This window comes from Trachurus japonicus, chromosome 19 (genome assembly GCF_045865225.1).
Source record: "Trachurus japonicus isolate A0001 chromosome 19, Traja_1.0".
Taxonomy (NCBI): Eukaryota; Metazoa; Chordata; class Actinopteri; order Carangiformes; family Carangidae; genus Trachurus; species Trachurus japonicus.
In genome coordinates, this window is record NC_140925.1 from 13763956 (window position 1) to 13791272 (window position 27317).

General features: G+C 41.2%; 1 protein-coding gene across 1 annotated transcript in view; it reads right to left on the reverse strand.

The window, feature by feature from the left end:
* dnah9 (dynein, axonemal, heavy chain 9) overlaps positions 1-27317 on the reverse strand; it is a 186307-nt gene that overhangs the window by 69445 nt on the left and 89545 nt on the right. Inside the window, exons 48-54 of the mRNA XM_085760635.1 lie at positions 26762-26923; positions 25565-25761; positions 23168-23330; positions 22760-22883; positions 18108-18250; positions 16111-16272; positions 15620-15853 (exon numbers count right to left, since the gene is read on the reverse strand). Coding sequence (XP_085616761.1) covers positions 15620-15853; positions 16111-16272; positions 18108-18250; positions 22760-22883; positions 23168-23330; positions 25565-25761; positions 26762-26923 — 1185 coding nt within the window. The remainder of the gene's footprint in view (positions 1-15619; positions 15854-16110; positions 16273-18107; positions 18251-22759; positions 22884-23167; positions 23331-25564; positions 25762-26761; positions 26924-27317) is intronic.

A 27317-nucleotide genomic window follows, 5' to 3' on the forward strand; every position in this document is an offset into this window, starting at 1 on the left:
CCATTATTAAAAATGATCTTATCTGTCGAAGAAGGTAAAAGTACACAGAAAGATGAATGACGTGCATGTGTGCAAAGAAAAAGAAAAAAGCTGTCATAAACATAAACGCACGTACACGACCATAAAGAGAAATTAAAGCTGTTACAAACTCCTCATAACTCCCGTACAAATAGGGGTCTGCATTACCGTCCGACTCCGTCAGAATGTTGCACTGGGGAAATAAAAGCAGACTGTTTTTCATGCTTGTCTTTCAGCTAATTAACAAACAGGAAATGTGTATGTGTGTGTGTGTGTGTGGGGAGTGGGGGTCCATTCGGGCGGTGGCGATTCTGCACAAAAGATGCGGTCGAACGTTAGACGAGCACCAAGTGAGCCATCAACATGATGAATAGGCAGCGGGGAAGACAGGAAGGGGGGAGGTGAGGGGAGGGAGGGGTGGGGGACAAACTAATTGGTGGGAGACACAGGTGATGTTCAATACATCTGGGCAGCCTGCGTGTTGATCTGCTGCCGATGAAAAAAACAACCAGGCAGCTACTGACGCTCTTTATGAAGCAGCCCACTCTCTCCCTGCTGCTGTAAATGTAAATGAGAACAACTGTTTCTTTAGGCAACGTGAGATCTGATACCGACTCCCATTCATCCACGTGTGTGTGTATGTGTGTGTGTGTGTGTGAGAGAGAGAGATGGCTTATGGATCAATTCAACACAGTTTGGGATTTTAGTGTTTGGCTTGCATCGCCGCGGTGACTAAGTATAGCTTCATTCATGCAACAAAGAGACATCTGGCTGTGTGTGCGTTGGTGGGGGGGTGAAGTCTCATGTTTCCAGTTACTATCCTTTTAAGGCAAATCCGCTAGTTTTCTCTCTGATGCTCAAGTTGAACAAATACATTTCACATATAACAGCAACTACTGCTGGTACCACCAATACTACTGCTACTCTACTACTATTAGTTAGTACAACTCTGACTACTGTGTCATTACTTGTGTAGTGGTTAAGTGTAATAATGATAGGAACTGACAACATGATTAATGGTTGAAACTCTTAGTAACTAGTACTACTACCTCTAGTGTTGGAGCCAAGACAAAGACCAGAGCATACTTTGAGGGGGGTGAGACCAAACCAATGAGAATCATGTGTCTTGATATTTACATTATTCCTCCTCAGCTAAAAAGAAAGATAATCTGATATAAAACCTAAACCATATTTAATGTAAACAAAGTTTGGATTGAACAGAAGAACACAGCTCAGAACCTGCTCAAGTCCCCTCTCTTTTCTGACTCTGGTGCAGCCAAGTGTTTCAGGTGGTTACACAAGCAGATACTTTTGTAGAACAATTCCAATTATCTTAAAGTTATTGAACCACATCACATGAACAAAAATAAGCGAGTGACAGAGAGACATTTTCAGTTAAAAACGAAGAAGATAATGAATGTATGGCAAACAAACACTGCATGTCTCCAAAACTAATCAGGCAGGTTTCCAGGATGCCCAGTAGCTTACTCATTTCAATGTAACAATTGCCGATGAGAACCAGTGTCAAAAAGGAAAAAATAAAAAAAATCGATCACACGAAGCTTCGAAGCTTGTTTTTTTTGGGGTCAGCCCTAGTCTTTACCTTAGTAAGTGTTTAGGGGAAGAAGGGTGGGTGGTGCAACTAAATACATACACATACACACACATCACTTCATCTATACTCAAGCCTAAAGCAACCAGAGGTAGTGTTCTACCTCCACAAAAGTGAAAAAGGGAAAAAAAAAACACTAATGTGTCCTCTAGGGAGCAGATGACTCATTCACTCATGCTGCAGCTCCTACAGTCCACCCCAACACACACACACACACACACACACACACACACACACACACACACACACACACACACACACACACACACACACACACACACACATACACACCAATAGGGGTAAGAGGGGACCTGTCAGACCAAGCTGCCAAGAGGGGTCTTATGTTTCTGCTTATTTTGAAAAACCAAAAATGGAATATAAAATTGACTTTTAAGGTGTTTTACCATAATATTACTGAAAATGTGACTTTTAATTATTTTTAAAGAAATTGCCAAGAGGGGACTTGGATCTCTGAGCGACATTTACCTATCAAAGAGTGGACCTCCACATACTGCAGTGGAGCTGTCTGCACCCATTCATTCACCTAACGACCCATTCACCTAATGAGTCTTTACAACAATGACTTTCTCAGTTTCTTTCAAGAATGGATAATATAACTTGAGAGTTATCATTACTTATTTTAAAGTCTCTGTAATACAAATTATATATATATTCTTATATATATAAGTTCTGCAGTATAAGCAACAACATTTACTTAAAACCAGCTTTAATGAATGAATTCCTTTTTTCTTAACAAAGATAATTTGCTTGTCTGTCTTTACTCATCCATAAATGTGCCTCTGTCATTCTTAGCAGTTCAAGAGGGGACCTACTATCATCTCAATTTCAAATAGTCAAAATGCTCCATACATCTGGTTTCAACCAATTACTGTAATAGGAAATACATTAATATGTAATATGTATGAATAAGAAATAAATAAGTAAAAGTGATAATTCTTAAGATAATGTTTTTCATCAAAACTTAACACAAACATTTCTAATAAAGTAGCACCAATGATGTTGTCATTATTTTTAAATGTAGGGTGTACTACTGCAACACACATTTCTACAGTCTATTAATTTTTCCCCTACAAGAGTTTTATACTCCTTGACTGCATTGTTGTTATAGGAAAAATATTTGAATTAAACCAAGGGTCACATTAAATTTTAATGTACTTGCATCATGAATCTGTATTTATGAGGATGTATTTTATTTACTGTTTTACATTACAGAAAAAGGTCCACACTTGGTTTATATGGAATGACAGGGGTCCACTGTTGGTTGGTGCATAATGATACAAGTGCCCACTTAGTTAGCATGAAGTGAAATACACACTCCATCATGTATGAATAAGAAAGAAATAAGCAAAAGTGATCATCCGTAAGAGAAATTTTTCATCAAAACTGAACACAAACATTTCTAATAAAGTAGCACCAATAATCTTGTAATTATTTTTAAATGTTGACTGTACTACTGCAACACACATATCTACAGTCTATTCATTTTTCCCCTACAAGAGTTTTATACTCCTTGACTGCATTGTTGTTATAGGAAAAATATTTGAATTAAAACTCAGGGTTTTAGGTCACATTTAATGTACTTGCATCATGAATCTGTATTTATGAGGATGTATTTTATTTACTGTTTTACATTACAGAAAAAGGTCCACACTTGGTTTATATGGAATGACAGGGGTCCACAGTTGGTTGGGGCATAATGACACAAGCTCCCACTGAGATAGCACGGAGCGACATACACACTCGAGCATGGGTGGATAAGCAGAAATGAGATAAATTGCTAAGTTTTAAGATATATTTTTAATCTAAATTTAATACAAACATTTGTAACTATTAATACACACACAACACACGCACAAACACATATTTAAACTAAAGTAGAACTGGTGAAGTTGTCATTGTAGTTTTTTTTAAAACATGGGATGTACTGTGAAAACTCAATGGCAACCTATCAAGATACTTAAGGGAATATTTCAGTTATTGACATTTATGGCTCAACAATAAAACATGTATGGGAAAATAAAGGAGGCGCTGGGGTCATCAGTTTGTCTGAGATACAAGGGATAATTCTTCTAGAGGATGGATTAACCTCACTAAGTAATATGATATACCACTGCAACACACCTTTCTACAGTCTGTCAAGTTTTTGACTTAATGAAGTTTCATACTCCTTGACTGCATTGTTGTCATGGGAAAACTACTTTAAATAACTAAACTCAGGATTCAACATGGTCTGATGGCCCAGAGCCACAAAGTGTTATTCTGTAGTAACCTAAAAATGTCCCATATAGATGAAAGCTCTGTGGTGGCCACCTATTGTCACTCTTCTACTTTTTTAACAGCACATGGTTTTCAATCAATTTTAATGTACTTGCATTCTAAATCTATATTAATAGGGATGCATTTTACTTATTGTTTTTGCATTGCAGAAAAAAAAGGTCCACACTTGGTTTATATGGAATGACACGGGGGTCCACTGTTGGTTGGTGCATAATGATACAAGTGCCCACTTAGTTAGCATGAAGTGAAATACACACTCCATCATGTATGAATAAGAAAGAAATAAGCAAAAGTGATCATCCGTAAGAGAAATTTTTCATCACAGCTCCACGTTACACTTGTTCCAGGCTCTGCCCGTCGTTTTTCTCTAGAAATAGAAACTTTTTCCAACTTTTTTATCTCCGTAGCGATCGCACTCGTCTTCTCCTTCTTCTTCACTTCTTGCTCTGATCTACAGTCTCATTCGTTCTACACATCCCAGAAGCCCCAAAATTACTCACAGTGTGGGCGACAGCGTCCCCATTTACCAGCCGCAGAAAACTATGTTTGACGTATATGTACGTCAATGGCACTCAATGAGTTAAGTGGGAGGTACACAATAAATCTAATTCTAATCAAATTTATTTTGAAAACAAATAGTAGAATGTCAATCTGATTCAGTGATTAATTTGTTACACATTTGGGTTGCTTCCTAATGATTTTTTGATGTTTTAGTACCCAGCTTAACACAAGTGTGTATATTCCTTACTATCTACAGTATGTATGTGCCTTGTATGCACTTTACTTGCAAGTGTGTGTATGCAGTGTTTTATAAATCTGAATATTTTTTGTCACATCACATCTACCCCGACACTTTAGAGCGCTTCTGTCTCGACGCCGTGTTTGCCTTCGTTCTGACCTGAACACGGCATGTGTTGTTTGGGTTAGAAACATGCACATTTGCAAAGGAAAAAAAGCAAAATCGATTAGCGGAATCATTAAGCATGCACACACACAATCCCAAGGAAATGATCACGTGGGATCCAGTTCTGAAGAGGAACCGGTTCTCAATTCCCACCCATAGACTTCAGTCTATGATGTGGACACAAAAGCATTCCTCTACATTGAAGTAGTGAAGTCATCAACACTCATGTATTTCACAGATCCTAAATCCTGGTACACACATAAATATTCTCTAAATTTCAACCAATTTTTTTTTATCTGTGAAAGACCCCACACATGAAGATAAAAAATCTGTGATTGAACAGTTTTGATCGAATTGTGTGTGGTGTGCTGTGATATTCCAAACACAGCGCACACACACACATTAAGATTTTTCAGAATCTTGACCCTCCGGTTCAGAAAACTCAGAAAGAGATCAGTATTGTTGTAGCTACTCTTTCGGGTCTATTTCCGGAATGGACAATGAGAGCGATGTAATTCTTTTAAAATGAAAGCGGGACACTTCAGCCTTTACAACGATACCATCTCTGTGTGTCTGTGTGTCTGTGGCTTCGGACGCCGAGCAGTAAAGCGGCTGTGAGCGGCGGTCACATGATAGTTTAAACATCGCTGCTTTATTGCTGGCTGTTGCTGGCTATGATCGCTACCGTCTTTGCTATCGGCTATCAGGAAACCTCCTGTGTATGCGTGAATGTCTGTGTGAACCTCATGTATTGCCAGGGCTGCACCGTGGCTCTCTGTGGGATTGCCGGTGTTGTGTTGAGAAGTGGCTTGCCGCGAGCAGCATGCAGAGCTTGGCAAGCAGGCACTTCTCAGCACAACACCAGCTTTCCACACACAAGATGACTTTTGATTTGTAAATATTGAACATGTTTAATATTTACGATTATCGGCGCCGAACGTTTTCCGAGGCGATTGTTGTGAGAATTTTGACTCTTAACACACCACACACTACAAGAGAATCTCATAAAATAATCTTAAGACTTTAGGATAATCGGCCGATTTTTGCCTTTGGTCGGAAGGGGGAAAATCGGGGCAAAATCAGCCCGATTATCTTTATGTGTGTGGTAGGCTTAACTCTACCTCCACTCTCCACTCTAAATGTGGAACTGGCTTCTGAGAAGTGAAGTGAGGGCTTTAAATCTGTGCCAGACGACTTGTGTCAGTCCTTGACTGTCGGCAGTGTGGGGGATGGTTTCTTGTAGCTGACGATGGTCGTTAGCAACTCTGAAGGGCAACCTGGAAAAGACTAACATCCTTCAGCCAAGATCTTATATCCAAATCAGACTAACAGACAATGGAATTCCCCAGTCCTAGGTTTGTCATGTGCTACACACCTATGGACTTCTGTGACAACTGTAAAGAGTGGGTGTCCCAGCAATAATCCACCATGTCAAGTCTTTGATGAGTTTTGTAAAGGTGTGTGATGCCTTGTGATCAATATAATATTTTGTCAGTCTTTATATGATCTACCATTGTGTGCCAGTAGAAATGTTGTCTGGGAACAACAATTTAACATGGCAGCAGAAATTAGGATTAATCAGATTGCCAGACATGCAGGGGATAAATCAGCTATAGTGGATGGAATAACTCCAAAATACCCACTGTTGAACTACTGCAACACAATTTTTTACTTACCAAACCATTAGCTCTACTGGAGTTCATGTATACCTGTCTGAATATTTTTGGTCCACAACAAAAATGAAAACTAAAGCTAAATTTGTGTTTTTTTCCTGTATATTACACACTTTATCACATAGTCATACACATCTATAGATGAAATTGGTGAATAAATTGAAACCTAATTTAAAGTTGTCAAAGGGTACAGGATTGGCACAGGATCAGAGAGTTTACATTAAGTGGGAAGTACACAAATAAAAGCTGTATTCAGTTCACACTGGTGCTCAGCAGAAATGGGTCTGGTTTGCTTTCAGATGTGTGGATTGTACATTCAACAATCCATATTACCTTATTCATAGCATCTGAAGTGGATTATAAACAAATTCAATGAATTGTGTTCAGAAGACGGCAAAACATGTTATCTAATGTATTTATTTTTTAAGTAATTAATTTGTTATACATTTTGGTTGCTTCCTAATGATTTTCTTTTGTTTCAGTACCCAGCTAAACACAAGTGTGTATATTCCTTATCCCTTATTCCTTATCCTTATATTCCATTATCTAGGTATAACCTTGTGCATGTTGTAGTAAGCAATGTGACTTCATTACATTTACACACAGTTTTCTAAGTAGAGTTAAACATTTTTAATGGGGTTTCAGTCTATGATGTGGGCACGAAACATTCCTCTACATTGAAGTAGTTAAGTCGCCAGCACTCATGTATTTCACAGATCCTAACTTTAAGGTAGAGTTGCTGGGATCTGAGTGGAGTGAGGGGTTTGAATCTTTGCCAGATGACCTGTGTCAGTCCTTGAGTGTGGGCAGTGTGGGGGATGGTTTGTCATAGCTGACGATGGTCGTTAGGTATTTTCAGGTTGGGCTTCAGAGTTTCTACCTTCTTTCAGCCAATATCTTATATCCAAATCAGACCGACTGAGACACAGGTATTCCCAGGTCTTAGGTTGGCCATGTACTACCTACGCACCTATGGCCTTTGGTGACTCAATTTCTGTGGCAACTGTAAAGAGTGGGTGTACCTGCAATATTCCATTTTGTCTAAATAATTGTCAGTTCTTTGATGAGTTTTGTGAAGGTGTGTAATGCCCTGTTATAATATTTTGTGACAGGGCCTTTATATGAGCTACCATTGTCTGCTAGTAGTAATGCTGTCTGAGAACAACAATTAACATGGAAATTAAGATTCATCAGATTGTCAGAGATACAGAGAATAAGTCAGGGTGTGGACGGAATAACCCCAAAAAGCCCCCTGTTAAACTACTAATTAAAAGGTATTTAGAAAATCAAGGGAAACAAGAAAGGAACGCATAAATATAAAAACACATGCAAAGCCTTACAAAGCCTTGTAAAGGACAATTAGGACACAGCAAGAACTATATTCCTCAGACACGGTCCACACCACTGTCAACTTTTTTTATTTGTGTTGCAGCAGTTCAACATTGAGCTATTTGGGGTTATTCCATCCACACAATGCCTTATCCCTTGTATCTCTGACAATCTGATGAATCCTAATTTCTTGTGCCATGTTAAGTAAGATGTTGTTCCCAGACAACATTTCTGGCAGAGAATGGTAGCTCATAAAAATGCTCTGTGAATCTATATTGCATGTACCCATGTTTCAGTCAGTCTGTTTTGAATGTAAGTAAGTGGAGTGAAATGCACACTCCATCATGTATGAATAAGAAAGAAATAAGCAAAAGTGATCATCCTTAAGAGAAACCTTTCATCAAAACTAAACACAAACATTTCTAATAAAGTAGCTCAGATAAATACAGTGGGGCCAGGCCGTTAAGTGCTTTAAAAACAAACATTAGCCTAAAAGTTTAAAATCAATTCTGTAAGGGACAGGGAGCCAGTGAAGGGAGTTAAGAACAGGAGTAATGTGCTCACGTCTATTAGTGTTAGTTAAAAGACGGGCAGCAGCGTTTTGGACAAGTTGGAGGCGACTGAGCGAAGACTGGGAGACGCCAACATAAAGTGGATTGCAATAGTCCAATCTAGAACTGATTACTGCAACGCATGGATGGCTTTCTCGAGGTCGTGGCTGTTTAAAAACATTTTGATCCTCTCAGTGAATTATCCCTTGTATCTCTGACAAACTGATGATCCCCCATTCCCTCTGTATTTTCCCATATCAAATTGTCGTATATCAGTACCTCTTTGATGGTTTACTTGTACATAATATATCATCGTAGGTTGCCATTGAGTTTTCACAGTACACCCCACATAAAAAAACACAACATTACCGTTGCTACTTCATTATAAATGTTTGTATTAAGTTTTGATGAAAGTTTTGAGCTTTTGAGGTTAATCCATCCTCTAGAAGAATTATCCCTGGTATCTAAGACAAACTGATGACCCCCCAGCTCCTCTTTTATTTTCCCATACATGTTTTATTGTTAATCCATAAATGTCAATAACTGAAATATTCCCTTAAGTATCATGATAGGTTGCCATTGAGTTTTCACAGTAACTAACCCTAACCCCATGTTTAAAAACAAAACTACAATTACAACTTAACCCATGCTACTTAAAGGGGACATATTATGCTCATTTCTGCTTCTTGACATGGTACCTTGATGTCTAAAAGTAATGTTAGTAACATGCTTTGGTCAGAAAAACCAAAAGATTGAGCACAGCTGGGTTCTCTACACACCAGTTTCACAGCCCTGCTCTAAACGGTCGGTTTGGAATCTTCGCTCTGGTAGCTGAGGCAACCATGGTAACCATGGGAGCGAGGGCTTGAATATTCACATCACCCGGCTTGTGATGTAATAAGCCGGGTGAAATTAAAACGGCTTGTTACGAGACACATTTTCTTACCATGGCAGTTTACAAAATATTGACGTAGTTGTCAAAACTGACGTTTAAGGGGTGAGGAGGCACTCCAGATACGTAAATACACACTAAAGCAATGAAAAAGTGAGTTTTGCATAATATGTCCCCTTTAAGTTGAAATGTGTGTGTTTGCATGTGTTTGTGTGTGTGTGTGTGTGTTATGTGTATTAATAGTTACAAATGTTTGTATTAAATTTAGATTAAAAATGTATCTTAAAACTTAGCAATTTCTCTCATTTCTGCTTATCCACCCATGCTGGAGTGTGTGTGTCACTCCGTACCAACCAACAGTGGACCCCTGTCATTCCATATAAACCAAGCGTGGACCTTTTTCTGTAATGTAAAACAGTAAATAAAATACATCCTCATAAATACAGATTCATGATTAAAATGACCTAAAACCCTGAGTTTTAATTCAAATATTTTTCCTATAACAAAAATGCAGTCAAGGAGTATAAAACTCTTGTAGGGGAAAAATTAATCGACTGTAGATATGTGTGTTGCAGTAGTACACCCTACATTTAAAAATAATGACAACATTATTGGTGCTACTTTATTAGAAATGTTTGTGTTGTGTTTTGATGAAAAATTTCTCTTACGGATGATCACTTTTGCTTATTTCTTTCTTATTCATACATGATGGAGTGTGTATTTCACTCCATGCTAACTAAGTGGGTACTTGTATCATTATGCACCAACCAACAGTGGACCCCTGTCATTCCATATAAACCAAGTGGGGACCTTTTTCTACAACGTAAATCAACTAATAATTCCTATACAGATTTATGACGCAAATACATTAAAATTAATTGAAATCACATGCATTTAAAAAGTAAAAGTCTGACCATAGGTGGCCCCAACAGAGCTTCATCTATATGAGATGTACGTGGCCAAAAAGTAACTTTTTGTGGCTCTGAGCCATCAGGCCATGTCAAACTGTGAGTAGTTTAAGTATTTTCCCATGACAACAATGCAGTTAAGTAGTATAAAACACCAGTACAGTGAAAAATTAATAGACTGTAGAAATGTGTCTGGCAATAGTTTAACATAGGGACTTTGTGAGATTAATCCTCTCAATGAATTATCCCTTGTATCTCTGACAAACTGATGTTCTCCCAAACCCTCTGTATTTTCCCCAAAGATAACAAATTGCCGTGCCAATACTTTAATATCAGTTACTCTTTGATGGTTTACTTCTACATAATATATCATCATAGGTTGCCATTGAGTTTTCTGTAATATAAAACAGTAAATAAAATACATCCTTATGAATACAGATTTATGATGCAAGTACATTAAGATTACCCTAAATCCTAAAACCCTCTACAGTATTAAAAAATGAATAGACTGTAGAAATGTGTGTTGCAGTAGTACACCCTACATTTAAAAAATAATTACAACATTATTGGTGCTACTTTATTAGAAATGTTTGTTTTAAGTTTTGATGAAAGTTTTCTCTTAAAAACTATCACTTTTGCTTATTTCTTTCTTATTCATACATGATGGAGTGTGTATGTCACTCCATGCTAACTAAGTGGGATCGTGTGTCATTATGCATCAACCAACAGTGGACCCCTGTCATTCCATATAAACCAAGTGTGGACCTTTTTCTGCAATGTAAGTCAACTAATAATTACTATAAATACAGATTGAGAACACATGTATATTGTAAAATTGAAACCCTGTGCTTAAAAAAACTGGACAAGCAACAATAGCAAGGTCAATTATTTTTAATGTTTAATCAGAATTCAACAGAAATGATCTAAATGACCATTTTATTTAAAATTTTGTTATGGGTGATCAATTTTTTCAATATTTTAAAATTTCTATTATACCTAATACAGTGTTGAGTTTAAACTTAAGACATATTTTGTTACAAAGAATAACAAATTATGTTTCAAGGTACTAGTTTGTTCACTAAGGAGCCTGTTTGATAGCCTCTCTACAGTCTGAAAGGCTGCCGGGGCTGCAAGTCGTTCACACTATGGAGGAGTGTAAGAAACGACGTGTGTGAATGAGTCGTTAAAACCCCTGCTACAGCCTGCCGGGGCACTGCTGAATATGGTATTTTACACACACACACACTCAGGTCCCCTCTTGGCTAAAGTTAAAAAAATTAACCAGAAGGTTTTTCACATGATTTTAAGTTGATTTAAAGCATGTCCAACAGGGGACTTAAAAAAAGTCCCCTGTTGGTGAATGTGTAACGACGCCGATGTCCCCTCTTAGATAGGAACAACAGTGCACACACACACACACACACAGAGGAGGAGAGATGGTGATCCTCCTGATCCTTGTTTATCATGACCACAGCAGCCCCATGAGCCCGGGATCCTCTTGCACAGAATGTTAAATAACAGTACTTATAGTGGTGTGGCCATCAGTGTGGATGCACTAAAAACAACAGGGAGCATTAATGGTGGCTCGCTCCTGCTGGAAAAGTGTGTGCTCTCTAATTAGAGGGCTCCTCAATTACCATTCAGCTCCTATATATGTGTGTGCGTGTGTGTATGTGTGTAAGTTGTCTCATTCCTACAGGAAATGTGTGATGGGGAAACACACACAGGGCTGTGTGTTTCAACAGGCTGACGTCACCTGTGTGTAAAGGGCTGTTTATGCATGTGTGCCTCTGTGCGGGTGGCTGTGTGTGGGCATGTTTATGCAAAGCGCTGGATATTCGGTGGATATGCTCGCTATGTGAGTACATTCACTCGCACTGTGTTGTAGAGCATTTATAATTAGGGCTGCTTCACATACAGACCCTGTGTTGCATTATTCATGTGGCTCTCAGGTGCAAAAAGGTGTGGAGATGGTAAACATCTGAACTGATGGATCCAGGTGTAGATATCAAACATGGAGACATGGCATGATGCAGACACACGGTTCATACGATGAACAAGCAAACAAGTGTTTCTCTGTTTAACATACTATAGCTTAGCATTAGCTTTGTTTTGCATAAAGGTACAGACATGCTACTATTAATATTGCTGCTAGAGCTTCAGTGTTTCCTATCTCACCTCCTTTAGTAGAGGAAACGCTGCAGCCACCTTTAACACTGGAGAATAAAGCAGAAATGCCTCAGCAGAAGCACATAATGTGGAAACAACAGAGCTGCATGATCCAGTAGCAACAGAAATCTGATCAAGCCCAAATCCATAAATACAAATTTACTGAATTTGAATCTGTTCAGTCACGACTTGTCATAAACAACAAGCATATTGAAATGAAAGGTAACAGTGTCATCATCATAACAAAATATTATATCCTTGTTGCTTGACTGAACAGCTGTATAAAAATGTCAAGAAACTCTATATACTATAAAGAATTTCCTTATTTCTATCTTATGATAAGTTTACTGGCTCAACTTTCTCTATTTGTGTATTCCTTTCACCTTCACATTATTTCACCAGATCAATCCTTTTTGCCTGGTTTTGTGGTTATATTAGTAATGGAGGATTTGTCGTTCAAGGGTCATAAATAAAGTTACCGCAAATTCTCAAACAGAAGCCCAGGCTTTTATTCGCTTCAACTGCCAAACTGAACTGGCTTCTATTAGAGACAGGCATCTATGGGAGAGGCTTTAAATTCATCTTTTGCCCAGCAAAGATGGAAAAATACTAACAGATTGATTAGGAAAAGGGCTTTCTCAGTGAATTTAACAACACTGCACTCTTTGGTGCCATTTCAACCGACTGACAAAGGAACGAGCCGGAGCAAGCATTTATTTATGAGTTTTTAAGAAGTTGAATTGATGCCGATTACACTTGTAAATGAATAGAATGCTATTTGGACCTAACTGAAGGTTGTGAGTCTTCAGAACGGACCAGGTTATTTCTTTACTCTGAAGTGTAGAGAATCTAAGCGATCTAACGATGTGTACTGAGTCCATGTTGACGAAAGTTTTAACAGATGGCTGGAACAGTGGCACAGAGGGAAAAAGAGCAATTTAAACGGTGGCGTCTAACTACTGTATGCACAAATTAAGCAGCTTAGAAACTGCTGTACATTCACAAGAACTTGGAAGAAAATAGACCTGGCTTCTAACTAAGACCAGCTTTTATTAGGCAAACCAGAAGTCTGGCGTCTAATTGAGACCCGGCTTTTATTTGAGAATTTACGGTAGTTTAGAAAAGTGCATTCTCTCTGGACTGGACCTTTTCAAGTCCCTTCTACTGGAGATTTCCACTGAGGTTGAGGAGAATTGCTAAAGAAAGGTGATTGTTGTGACCTTCACACCACAGGTTTGGTGAAACTTGCAGGACTGATGAGCTGAGCACTAACCAGCTGGTCAGCATGGTCAGGTTAGCTTCCTCTGAGTTTCTCTTTGATGCTCTGTTTTCTCCTCCCTGCCATGTTTTCAGTACCGAGTCATCACAGAGGCAGAATAAAGCTCTGTGAGCAAACAAGCTTGTTAATGATGAGTTTATGTCTGTAATCTTCCTCTCAACAGACAGAGGGGCTTTGATAACAGTAAACTGTGCGAAGCAAATAAGCGCTGACGTCTTCCTCCAATTTGGACTCTCCACCCCCTCAAAGGTCAGCTCTGTCAGAGCCGCTCGCTGTTGGTCAACGGTGCAAATTCACATTTGTGTTCACAGGAGCTGAACAACACAACATCCACACAAATCACCTTCACCTCCTCAGTGAACCTCCTCAAAGAACAAATACTACAGTACTCTTACCCACACACACTCCTGCTGCTGGAATGACCATGGATACTAAAACAGCATGAATGAATACCAGAAATAAACAGGACAGGAATAAAAGAGACAAATAAAATCACACAGACAGACAAGATAAATGAGATTAGAGGGAAAGTTAAAACTGTAACATGACAGGTGTATTATGCAAACAAGAGGAAAACATCTATTAATCAGTCAGGACAGACAGTCTATAAAAACAGTCTAAGTGGGAGATCGTTCTAAGGCCGGCATGTCATGGCAAAGAATGAAAAAAGAACTCTCTGGACAGAGAGAACTTCCTGCACAGCTTTCTCTGTAATTAGTAGATTTCTGGAGGCACTTGTCAGGGAAAGTGACAACTCCTAAAAAGAAGCTGAGATCAGTCGGATGTGAGGAGTGTGTTTGTTCTCCTGAACATCACGCCAGAAAAACATCAGCTCGGGGATGGATAGAACAGACTGTGTGGTTTGCCCTCTTAACTGACAAAAGACTGTGATGCTGCACAACATGGAGGAACACTGTGTGCTAAAGTATATAATCAGAACGGAGCTGTGAAATCTTTAAGACCACATTGACACAGCTTGTCATTTCCTTTCATTATAGCAGCATGATGACACCTGGGCTGACAGGTGAGTGGTGTTCATTACCTGCTCACATAGAGAGTGACGCTCAGGGGCGGAGACACTCTTAGGGGTCATACTGACTTTGCCAACATCGCCTCTGTTGTCTACATAGACGAGACCCGAATTCTAGCGTTGATCTTCAGTCAGACTGAGGCTACAAAATACTGTAAATGTCCTTTAAATGTAAGAAAGACTCATTAATGGAGATAATTAAAGTGAGCAAACCAAAACTAATTCCAAATAAATTGCATTTCAACCAACAGCAGCTCGGTCATGGTGATTTTCAGATGTAAACATGAAGCCATTGGCCTTTAAATTAGAAATTAATTAGTTGCATGAAAAACAACAACAACAACAACAAACTATATTTTAACATCACAGATGTGGATGTGTATTAAAATAGTGGAACATTTATCATTTTAAAGAGGACATATTATGCTCATTTCAGGGGCTTTTATTGTGATTCTGGACTTCAGTGGGACATTACTGAAAGTTTCGATCAATAAAAAACTCCATAACTATCACATACACGCTGTCTGTGAACTCCTCCATTCTGGCTCTTTCCTGCTTCCCTCTGAAACGCTCAGATTCAGTCGCGGCAACAACTTTTGCAAGACGTCTCTAAAAGGTAAACGCTTAATTCCTCCACATAGGTAGATATGTCTATCATTCATTCATGTATGTATTTTCTTTTTCCTCACTGTATAATCACTCAGTTGACTGCTTCTACTTCCTACTCATTCTTGTTATCATTTAATTTAATTGTTTCTTATATTTTGCCTTTGTTTGTAACAAATGTGATCTTTGATTATTGTCTTCATGGGTGAGGTTTTCATAGGAGCCCTCTCAGGTTTCATACCTCTCCTTCTCCCATCCCAATCATAATAATTGTTTATAATATTTGAAATGATGTTTGTGCAAAAAATAAATAAAAAAGTAAAATAAAACCATCTGATGGTGGACGCTACCTGAGCTGAGGTGCTGCTGAGCTTCTGCAGGCCGTTCTCCAGCCGCTCCATCTTGGTGGTGAGCTCTCTGCTCCTCTGGCCCAGCAGGCTGCGGTACAGCTTGATCTGCTCCAGGAAGGACTTGGGCGTGGTGTAGTTGTAGCGCCGCTCGTTGGCCAGGTACTCTCTGGACGTGTGATTAACGCTCGTGTGCACGTACGCCATGAATTTACTGACCGACTCCTTCACTTGCGGCTGTGGGAATGATAAAGTCACAGCAGCGGTTAGTTTGCATTAAAAGCAGATGACTGTGCAGATTCAGCCGGAAAAGCAATATTTCCTGAGGCTCGGGCTCTGGATTCAATTTTGGGGTCTTCCGGTCTCGCTCTTGGAATTAATATCACATTGGCTGCATCACGGTGCCTGACATTTGGAATTACATTTTCAGTGTGAACATCATTATTGTAGGTGCTTTGTCCCTGTGTGTATATCAAAGCACGAGCTGCTCTCACTTCAATATTCTCCACCTCCTGCAGGAACCTGTAGCTGACCGACTCCAGCGCCTCCTGTGGCCACTCGTGGAACCAGTCGATGGCGGTGCAGTTCACCACCGCGGGGAACTTCCTGCTCCGCAGCCTCAGCTTACTGCCCACTGGAGAGAAGCACAGAGCCACCTGTGACACACACACACACACACACACACACACACACACACACACACACACACACCACACACACACACACACACACACACACACACACACACACACACACACACACACACACACACACACACACACACACACACACACACACACACACACACACACACACACACACACACACACAAAAACAAGGTCAAACAGAACTGAGTGTGAAGTCTGATCACAGTCGTTTTCTTTCCTCTGTGAGTAAAACAGTCGGACTGGGAGAAAGAAGGCTGGGGATTCCTGCTCTGATTCATATTTCTTCATGGTCAAGAGAGGGAGAGAAGAGTGTGAATTAATTATCTGCAGCTCCATCATCAGCATGTGAGCTGTGGGCTACGTCAGACTGATTGGCGGTGCCGGAGATGAACAGGTGGCTGGTGGAGGAGCTCAGCCAGATGCTCGACACCATTAGACTGAAGAAACAAACATGCAGAGGGCATACCCAAAGACACCGCTGACGATCATCAACTGTGGAGGAGGGAAGATTTTACATTTCCTGTTACACTTGTTTTACACACTGACTCATCTAACTGCTCCTCTCCCTTTTCCTTCCCTGGTTCCGCCACCTATTCCACCAAAAACAACCTGGTGCTGGTTCCAGTTCACAGCTGGTTCAAGTTGATCTATCTAAATAGATTCAAGATTTTAAACTCCCAAATTCTCCCTAGGTGTTCCTAACGCATTTAAAAGTGTGTAAGGTCACTTGGACCTTGACCTTTAACCTTCAATGTAAATAATCTAATCAGCTCATCCTTGACTCCAAGAAGATGTTTGGACCAAATTTGAAGAAATTCCAAGGAGGCCTTACTGAGACATCACGTTCATAAGAACAGAGGGGTCAACAAGAGACGGAGAAAATCTGCTACAACACAACAACACAGTATCTTTCCTTCATTATTTCCTCTGTCTGTGATCATCATCTCACTCCTATTTCAAGCCCTCTCAGAACCACTTGTGGGGTCTGGCCCTCCACATGAAGAACCACCGGTCCACAACTATTAATATTCTGCTCCAAGCTGTGATGCTAATACAGTAATTAAGGCATTAACGCTGCTCATTTTGGCACTGTTTTGTAAACCGAGGCAGAGTCACATGCAGAGAAACGTCTTCAGCGAAACAGGAGTGAAAACATTTCTATGGAGCAGCTTCTCTCCATTCACACAGAAACCAAAGAGGCAGAAATCCTGTCTTCAGCAGCCTGTGCCCACGGGACTGCCTCCCTCATTTATTCATCCTCCGGTCCAGGGAGACTGGAGCTGAGAGCCAGGCAGCGGTGGAGGATGTGGGTGGTGATGGCGATGGGGGGGGGGGCAGGCTGTAATAATGACAGGATAAGCAACCCCCTGGATCTCTCTCTCTCTCCCCCTGGGGGAGCAAAGCATCCGCACGTCGGTGAAATTATCTGCGGCTAAACGGCGGCTTTTTCTGTCCCTGCTGGTGATTTATAACGAGGTCCGCCACTTCCCAACGCGCTCAAGTTCATCTGGAAATGTCAGGGAAGAAAATTGTCTGGGGAGAGGCTTCATCACAAGACCAGATGTTTATCCCAGTCTGAGGGTTATTTTACTTTGGGATGCTCCATGAGGGTATGTAGAAGCATGCTACCGTGGTATTAAGAGGGGATGGAGATCAAATTCAGACACAGTTTTAGGAGAGAGATTAATGACAAACTTCCCCCCTGAGGGGAGACAGTGAGAAAAACTTCTTCTGGATGATTAGTGGTGAAAATTCACAGGAACAAAAAAAACCAAAAAAAAAACACCCAGATCTGTGTCCTGCACTTGTTGGGGCTGGTTCACCTTGAGCTGTCTGCGGACGCGGTCGATGAAGAACTTCCAGCAGTTTTCCCTCGTATCCATCAATCCCGAGCCGCGGACCTCTGGCCTCAGGCTGCCGATGATGTTCTCCACCTCGTCGTCGGGGAACAGGTCAGGGATCTCTCCTAGAGGGAAGAAAACCATCCACATTTACCACAGAGACCGGAGAAAGCAGAACTATTTTTTTTTATGTTTGAGAGCTAAATTTGTGTGAACCCTCTTATCTTGTCAGGGTCTGAACTGACACAGACTGTTGCATCAAATCTGGGTGTGTTAACAGAGCTGCAGGCAGCAGGAGTTCATACAGAGGGTTTATGCTAATGCAGAAATCTGCAATCTGCTGCAAGTCACAGTTGAATGTGGAGGGTGACTTTCTACTCTCGCCTGATAACTGTCAGTATCTAAGTTCAGATCTTTGCGCTCACCCCTCTGCAGCCCGAGTGGCCTCGCTTGTCCATCACTTGTGGAGAAATGCCCCTCTGGGCTGATCAATCCTGCTCAGGTGTGACATCAGGGCAGAGTATAAACCCAAGGTAGAGCAGGCCCACAGCTCACTGCCCTGCTGCTGACATCTGAAGGAGTTTAGTAGCACTGCAGTCTGTGATTTTCATCACGATTAAAGAAATGTCCTAATCTAAGTGATGATTATAGACTAAATCAAATTATAACATCTGGTCGATGATGTCAACAACCTCCGGCTAATTTTACTACAGTAATGAGCTCAACATCTGAAAAAACTTGTAGGCTCCTCCATGGCTCTGTAGATGAAGGTTCCACAGTTGTTCTGTTATATCAGTATCAGTAAAAAAAGAAAAAAAAGAAAGTACAATTACCTCATGGTTTATGTTTAATCCAGAATGATATCAAATACAGTTTGTGTGAAATGATAGTTTGAATGATTAGCCATATTTACATGGACACAAATGAGCAGAATAAAATAGGAATAAATGCCGATCCAAATAAAACTGTCACGTAAACACATTGGTTGGAAAATTTTAATCCTAAAGGGCTCGTTTGGAAAGAAAATTCTTTCCGATCAAGGTTTATACCGGTCGATTTTTTGGATCAAGATCCATGTAAAGGGTTAATCTGATCAAAGTCTCTGCTTCTGACCTTCATCTACTGGCTCCTGGTTGTTAGTGGTGCAAGGGGCACAAAATGAAGCGTTGCTGTTATGTGAGGGTCCTGCTGCAGTCGACCCCTTCGCATAGATCGCAAGAGTAGTATAAACTGCTGTGGCTGCAGCTTAATTAATGAGAAAACCAGAAACAAAGAGATACAGGTCCATTTTGATCAGAGGAGGCAACAGGCAGGTAGAGAGAGAAGGTCAGCACGGGGAGAGAGAGGGCCGAGCCAAGGAGCAATTTAACAGCGTCTGTTTACGGAAGGAAAAGCTTCTTCTACTGTTTTCAACAAATCTGACCGGCAAAACTTCACTGCGCATCATCACAATGAATTTATTCTGATTAATTGTTTGATGCATTCACACGCACGTTTTAATCGGATCACTTTATTTTGCGTCCGTGTAAACAGTGAAGATGGAATTTCTGATCAGAATGATTATAAGTAGATTGTAGAAAAAATGCACATGTTAACGTGGCTAGTGTGTGAATTCCTGCAGTCTGGCTAAACAGCGTTATCTAAAGCTGAAATCTAATCAGTGTCCATGAGAATGGGATTGATGAAACTAGAGCTGTTTTTTTGTTGTTGCTTGCATTATATCAGTCTAAAACACAAAAGTTCCACACAGCCAACTGGTTTTATTGTGGCGGTCTGTCAAAAAGCTGGGAGGAGGGGCTAAACTACTCGGTATAGAATGTTTCTCTCAGCCACAGACACAGGGTGTTTGTTAACTGCCGGTTTTAAGGTGGTCAGCGACTGGGAGCATTAATGCTGGTATATAGATCACATACTTTCAGTCATGATCATGATGGTTGTTTACCAATCGGGGCATCTCTTAACCTACTCTGCCTGTCCACAGCACAGAGGCATAAAAAACACAACACGTCTTTCTCTTGTTTCTTTAGTAAAGTCACAGTTCCGGAGACGCTGAATTATTTTAGGTCAGTTGCCTTAAAATGACATCATGATTAGGCAATCTGCTGAGAGTGAATGAAAGCAGCGCTGCTCCAACCTGCAGCTCTGAAGTTACATGACCGCTGGCTGCAGCCGAGCCAGTGCTACTCAACACTTTCCATTCCATTACAACAGAAACACAGCGCTCCGTGCTGCTTGATTAAAACCACACAGAGGTGAGAGGATATAAAAAGGTTCATGAACCTGGCGTCTAATGGAGGCCAGGCTTTTTTCTGTCAAGGCTCCTCAGCTCTGAAAATCCTTACCTCAAGGTCTCTTTGAAATCTCTTGTCAAACCTTATCGCTCTAATTTGGCTGCACATATTCTTCTTTTCTATTGTTTTATCTTGCATTTGCCATTGATGGTAAAACGAGAGACAGTCTTGCACCTACTCTACCCACAAGTAACAAAAAAAAAGGTTTCCTCTGCAGATTGTGAGTGGCTCTGTTCTTTCAGGTACATTGCCTGCATCATTAAAGACTGCAGTTAAGCAAGAAACCTCAACGCCTCTGCACTTAATTAATATGGCCCATCTCAAACCTCTCATTCATAAGCAACATAACTAGGAGAGCTTTTTTTTTCTTTTTTTAAATCAAATCAGCCACTACTTAAACATGAACGGCTACTATGACAACTTCCAATCAAATAGAATTTGAATGTCATATATATGTCGTGTTATAAATTAGTGTAACGGCAGCATGTATGACAGTAGTACAGATTAGCCACCACTGGATTATCTGACACACCTGGACTGGTTTGAATCATATCTCGCTGGCTGTGCTCAGCTGGTTCAACTCAAAACATTTACATCCCGACCGTCCCACCTCTCTTCTGGAGTACCCCAAGGTTCTGTGCTCGGACCTCTCTTGTTCATCATCTCCCTCATCTTAGCAGTATTTTCTCAGTATTTTCAGTATTTTTTCTTTCTCATTGGCATTAAACCCACCCTTTAAATATAAACAACTTCTCTTTTTCCATCAACAACTCCTCAGTTTCCCCCTCCCCCCAGGTTAAGAGTCTGGGTGTCATCATTGACAACACTCTATTATTCCAGTCCCAATTAATGTCACTCGCTCAGCTTACTTCCACCTACGTAACATCTCATGTCTGTGCTCCTCTCTCACATCCAACAGTACTGCTGTCCTGGTCCACAGCCTGGTTCCATGCAGGACTCTAAATCAACACCGACCAACCCATCAAATGCAGGTTAATATTCACCTTGGCGAGTCTCAGTAAAAACTTCCCGGCCAGTTTGGCCAGTGATGAATGAGGCAACTGTATAGCCTATTGTTCAGAGCCGTTCTCCCTGTAGCTCTGGTCCTGGTCAGTCTCCGTGTACACTACATTTCCCATGAACACTGTGCCATGATGTATCATACATTCATTAGCTGTGGAGTTATGGTGCATTCCAGTTGTACTGTCGGAAATTTCATTTGGAATGCCACCTGAAGTCGGATATCCGACTCGGAAAGTGGGACGAACCTCATCAACCCCGACTTGACCACAACGTCATAAAACATCATCCAAGATGGCTGCGCCATACATCAACAGTAGTGAAAGCTCTTGTAATGTATTATTTATTAGCACGTCTGTTTTGTTTTTGTGAAATTAAATAAGTGGTACATGTAGTATTGTCCAACGTCTATCTCTGGACATGGTACGGTATGGTTTAAATACCGTTTTATGCGTTGTTTTCAACTGGTATTGCTCACAACGGCTAACAACAACAGGAGAAGTCATGTTTTCCGACTTGTTTACTGGAATACCGTCAACTCGGGTGTGATGTAATTCCCAGCTCTGACTTCCAACTTCCGAGGAACGCACCATTACCTCATGCTGTGGCGAGCAGAGTCTGACGACACTTCAGACGACACTAAAGAGTGATGAAATCTTGGAATGATAAAATCATAAATTGTCTTGTCTGGTTCAAAACTTGTTGTTCTTGTACTTGTAAAATAAATGTTTAAATAAAATGATCAGATGCATTCAGTGACACTCAAAATCTGTCTTATTTTCAACGGGGAAAAAAAAGGCCAGTGGACATTCTGAATGGCTGGAGATCAAAAAAGTTAATTTAGAGCCCTGGCTACATCCCATCCTGATTACTGTAACTCCATTTAATCCTGGGACTGGAATGACCTCACTGTTAACACTTTACTGCTGTTTTATTATGTTTTACACTTTATTGATTGTGTTTATCTCCTCTTTTGTACTGTGACCTTGAGTGTCCTGAAAGGTTGCCATGAATAAAATGTATCAGTATTATTAAAGAGAAGTCATGTACCTAACTGCGTCTTGCAGCTGTTTTTGTTCTGGCCTCAGTTGCCGTCTAGTGCAACAGAGGAGCCAGATGACTGCACTGCTAACGCTGGTACACAGAGAGCAATGCTTGAAGGTGTTACGTAAGGCTGCATGTGAATCTCAGCCGGTGATGAGCTGTGGCTGATGAGTGATGCTGCTGAAATGGCACGGCGGTGATTTGTCGCCGAGGCGAAGCGAAGGCATTTCTCTCCTCAGAAAAACATGACACGCGGTAATTAGCCGAGCCTGCTGTTACCTGACGCCAACAGATCGTTGACCAGAACGAGGAACTTCTCATCCGCCACTTGGGCATCAGTCATTAGGAACACGGTGCCAATATTCTTCACGCCGGCTTTCATGTAGAGGGATGCCAGGTCGCTCTGGGTGACGGAGGGAGAGGGAGAAGTTGGAGGAGAGTGACATACATAATGAGATTGGGCTGTTGAGAGGCCTTGTTATTTCACAGTGATACATGCCTGAGACCTGAGTGACTGTGGATTAGCAGAGCTGTGTTTACCTACTGTAGGATTATGTCTGTATTTCCATGTTTAAATTTAGACCTCACCTGGCTGCCAGAGCTGCATGTAATAAACTTTTAAGGAGCTAATGTGAGACTAAGTGACTTGTTGAAGTGGATGTGATGTGTTTTTCTTTGCAGTGGAACCTTGAGGTCTGTGATGCTGTAGCCTTTTCTCAAGGTAATCTGGAAAACCTCCAGGTTGGAGATGAAGGCAGCCAGTCGGGTCAGACTCTGCTTGCCGCTGCCGCCCACTCCGACCAGCAGAGCGTTTCCCCGTGGAGACTCCAGGATTCGGTTTATGCGGCAGCTACATGAGGGGGTGCAGACAGTCAGGGGAGGGAGGGGAGGGGAGAAATGTGAGGGAGGGATGAGTGGAAAGGGTGAGATAAAAGATACAAAGGCAGAAGGAGGCGAGATGGATGAAGACAATCTGAGTCATAAGACAGGTAGTTTGAGTGTGTCTCTGCTTCCTCCATCAGCCTCATCACTCTGCCTCATTAAGATGCAGCACAATGAAATGGATTAAACATTAGACTCAGTTGTACTGTGCTCCTGAGAATCTTTACACCTTCATTAAAACCAGATGAATCCTCCTCTTGTTTTTTTTCCACTTTTAAACAGATAAACTGATTTTATTTTTATTTCCACTGCTTGGTCTGAAGCTGCTGCTAAACGGAATGAACGATGACATTTATTAGACACCTTACTCGTTAAATGATGAGAACCCTACGTGCTGCTTGTTAGACCGCCCCGCTCTATGATTACAACTCACAAAACAGATAAAAGGACTGACCTTTTAAACAAGGCCTTGGGTTTGTGGGTAATAACATCGAAAAACAATAAAAGATTATCTGCAGTAGTTACGATTATCTTTGGAAAATCAGGAACATTTTCAGGGATTTTAGCTCAACACTATCTTCCTTCACCTATCACCGTACTTTACTAAACAAACTGGTTCCTTCCAGTTCAATACTACAAGTTATCTTTGGCTTTATCAAAGCTGCTGGAAGATATTGTTTTGAATTACTTTGCACTTTTGTTAAAACTTACAATGTGTTTGTTGCCATTTAAAACGTATCCACCTTTGCCTCACTGAGACCAACAGTTCCTCCTGAAGACCCAAATATGGTCACAAATGCTTCTACTACTGCTACACTGCTATCCATCTGTAATTTCTTGAAACAATTATACACAGTCGTTCTAAACTAAATGTATGACATTGAGTTGGCATATAAGAGGTTAAACACAGCTATAAAGACAAGTTATAAAAACATAGATAAATACGATCACAGTAAAAAGTCTTATTTTCTACAATGTATATTGAGTGTGAGGGTGTGAGTTAAGATAAACTAAAGTGTACAACATTGTATCTCACCAATAGTTTGAATAATAATGAAAGTCTGTGGCTCAGAGGAATAAAATATATGAGATATTTTAATACACACACACACTGACTGTGTGTATCTGTAATTAGCATCAATTCATAGCTGGTTTGGGTCTGCACTAAGCTGAGCCTGTGAGTCAGTCCACATCCACTTTTATGGTGGATTTTTTTTGTAAATATCAGACAGTTAAAGGGGACATATTATGGAAATATTACTTTTTGAAGGCTCTTTAAGATATATCTGGGTGTTTGTCTTGCCTTCCGGCCCCAAAATGTGAGCAATGACAAAAAATCTGTAATTTTCAGGCTCCCTAGGTTGAAATCCATGTGGTTTTACCAGCTATTCCCTCAGTTATCTAGCAATGATGTAACTAGTTTTCAAATTTGCATAACCCAACCCCTACCTGGTACCAGTAGAAGGGGCGGGGCAAGCAATGGGTCATTTGCATTTAAAGGGACAGGCACTGAAACCAGCCGTTCTGAACAGGGCTGTTTTGAGAGGATGAAAAGCTGTGATGTTTGATCCTTGGGGTATTTTGACCAAAGCATGTCACAGACATGTCTTTAAGACATCTAGGAACTATTTTAATTTGTGGAAAAGGGACATAATATGTCTCCTTTAATTTGACATGTTAGCATTGATTAGCAGTAACCACACGTGGTTCTTTAGTTTAGCTAACTAAGGAGCTACATATTAGCAAACTAATTAGCCTCAGGTCAGCTCCACTTCTTTACCCATTTCTGCATTAGGGCGGAGCTAGACACTGTCAAGATGGCAATGGTGCAGCAGCTCACTCTGAGATTCAAAACAGCTCTTGAGAAACCTGTGGGTGACGTCACGTCCGTCTTTGTTTACAGTCTGTACCATCTGTACCATACTCTGCTATAGAGTTGCTGACAGTTAGAAAAATGTAGAACAGATAAGGTCACCAGTCGGTTAAACAACAAGAAGAGCCTGACACTTCCGTCAGAAACATATTTTCAGACTGAACCTCTGCTCTGCATCCTGACTCTGCCTCTGACAGTCCTTTAATGGAACTGTTAATCCTAAAATACCTGCGAAGCTAGATGATTTTCCTGACAGACATTAAGTGAACCGACAAACACACTGTTCCCCGCTCTCTCTCTCTCCTCGGGGTCCTAAAACTTCCACTCACATGTGAGCCATGGCGTCCTCAAACAGCACCAGGTTTAGGGTGGCATTGACCTCATTGTAGCTGTCCAGCACCTCCAGCAGGGTTTTGTTGAGGCTGCTCCAGGACTCTGCAGCCATGTACCTGGCCTCCCCCGGCCCACGGGCGAAGTGGCAGTACAGGTTCATTTCCCTGATCTGCTCCAGAGTATCCTCCATGTCCTCGGGGAGGGACACACACACACACACACACACACACACACACATTGCAGTGGTAAACATACAGAGCCACACACAACCCTGTCAGCATAACATTAGTGTTAAGCTTAAACAGTCTGGACAGGGACACAGCTGAATATCACAGCTGCGCGAGGGTGACCTAGTTCATTTTCACCCTGGCAACTGTTGGGCCCACCGATATTCCACTGGAGAGATTTTGTGTGTCTCTTCGGGATGTCTGTTCCCTCTGCAAAAAACCGCAGTAGGTGTGATGAACGACTTTTTTCTTTTTCTTTTTTTTTGCACAAAGTCACATATATATTATCATGTGCCTGTGCAGTCTTCATTTTCATAGTATCACTTGAAAGCGCTCTCCTACCGAGCGGCGGTCTCTGAAGACGTTCTTGTTTGCATGTAAAAATAGCAAGAAAACATGCAGGCATATTGCTCCGTGGCACAGGGGCAAATTGTCAGAAGTTTACAGAAGGTGCCAGCTCTGAATAATATATCATGGAGTGGGTGGGTTATTCCCCCCTACCTCCCCCCACCCCCACCCCCATCCCTCTCCTCTCTGTCTGTGGGTGTGTGTACACATATACTTGTCAGGTTCTTCATTGTGGCATGACTAGTGTGCATGCCATGGAGCCAGAGAGGGCAGTGAGGGGAACACTGGACAGAAAACCATTAGAATGTTTTTCCAATTTGCTGGGCTGACAGTGCAGACCCTGACAGCCAGACCCCCCGCCCCCCCCCAAACCACACTGATTAATATTCTCTCCAACCCCTCTCCTGCACCCCCCCTGCCCCATATTCTCCCACACCCACCCAAAACATTCCCTTTACTCCACTCCTCTTTCTCCTCGCTGTGTTGGCCACTGATGTCCAGGGCCAGACACAGAGCAGGCAGCCTAATGATTTCCCCCGCCTCCTCTCCCTCCATCCCCACCCATCCTCCAGTCTCCCGTTCTTGTCCTCCTCCGCTGAACTTTGTAAAAACTCTTACCTCGTAGAACTTTTTCACTGTGTCCGCCTGCAGCTTATCAAAGGCCTGGAAGTCCTGCTCCTCCACCAGCTTGTCTCTGTAGACCCGGTTGCACTCGTGCAGGTAGATTTTCAGCAGGTCCGGAGGGGTTTTCAGACACTCGCTGGTACAGAAGAGGAGGCCCTGGGCAGGGAGGGAGGAGAGGGAGGAGGACACAGCACAGTCACTGTGAGTAAATCAATGGATATTGAATGGAGGAGCTGTTACTAGGTGTGTCAGAGACACTGAGGAGGCAGTGGCAGCGCTGCTCTTTCATCGCACTGTCACATACTGTACGTGCTGCTGTGTGGCGATAAGTTCTATAGGCAGGTGCTGGATGAAAGAAATGAATTATGAAAAACAGAAGAATGAGTGTGTGTCTTCCTGTGTGGCTTCCAAAGATTTTTTTTTCTTTTTTTTTTCCAAACACGAAAAAAAACTCGTCTGAACCAACTGTTATATATTTTAGCCTGAAAAATTCACACCAAGAAGAGAAAAGTAATGTACATGACTAATGGACTGCATTTTATAGATGCAA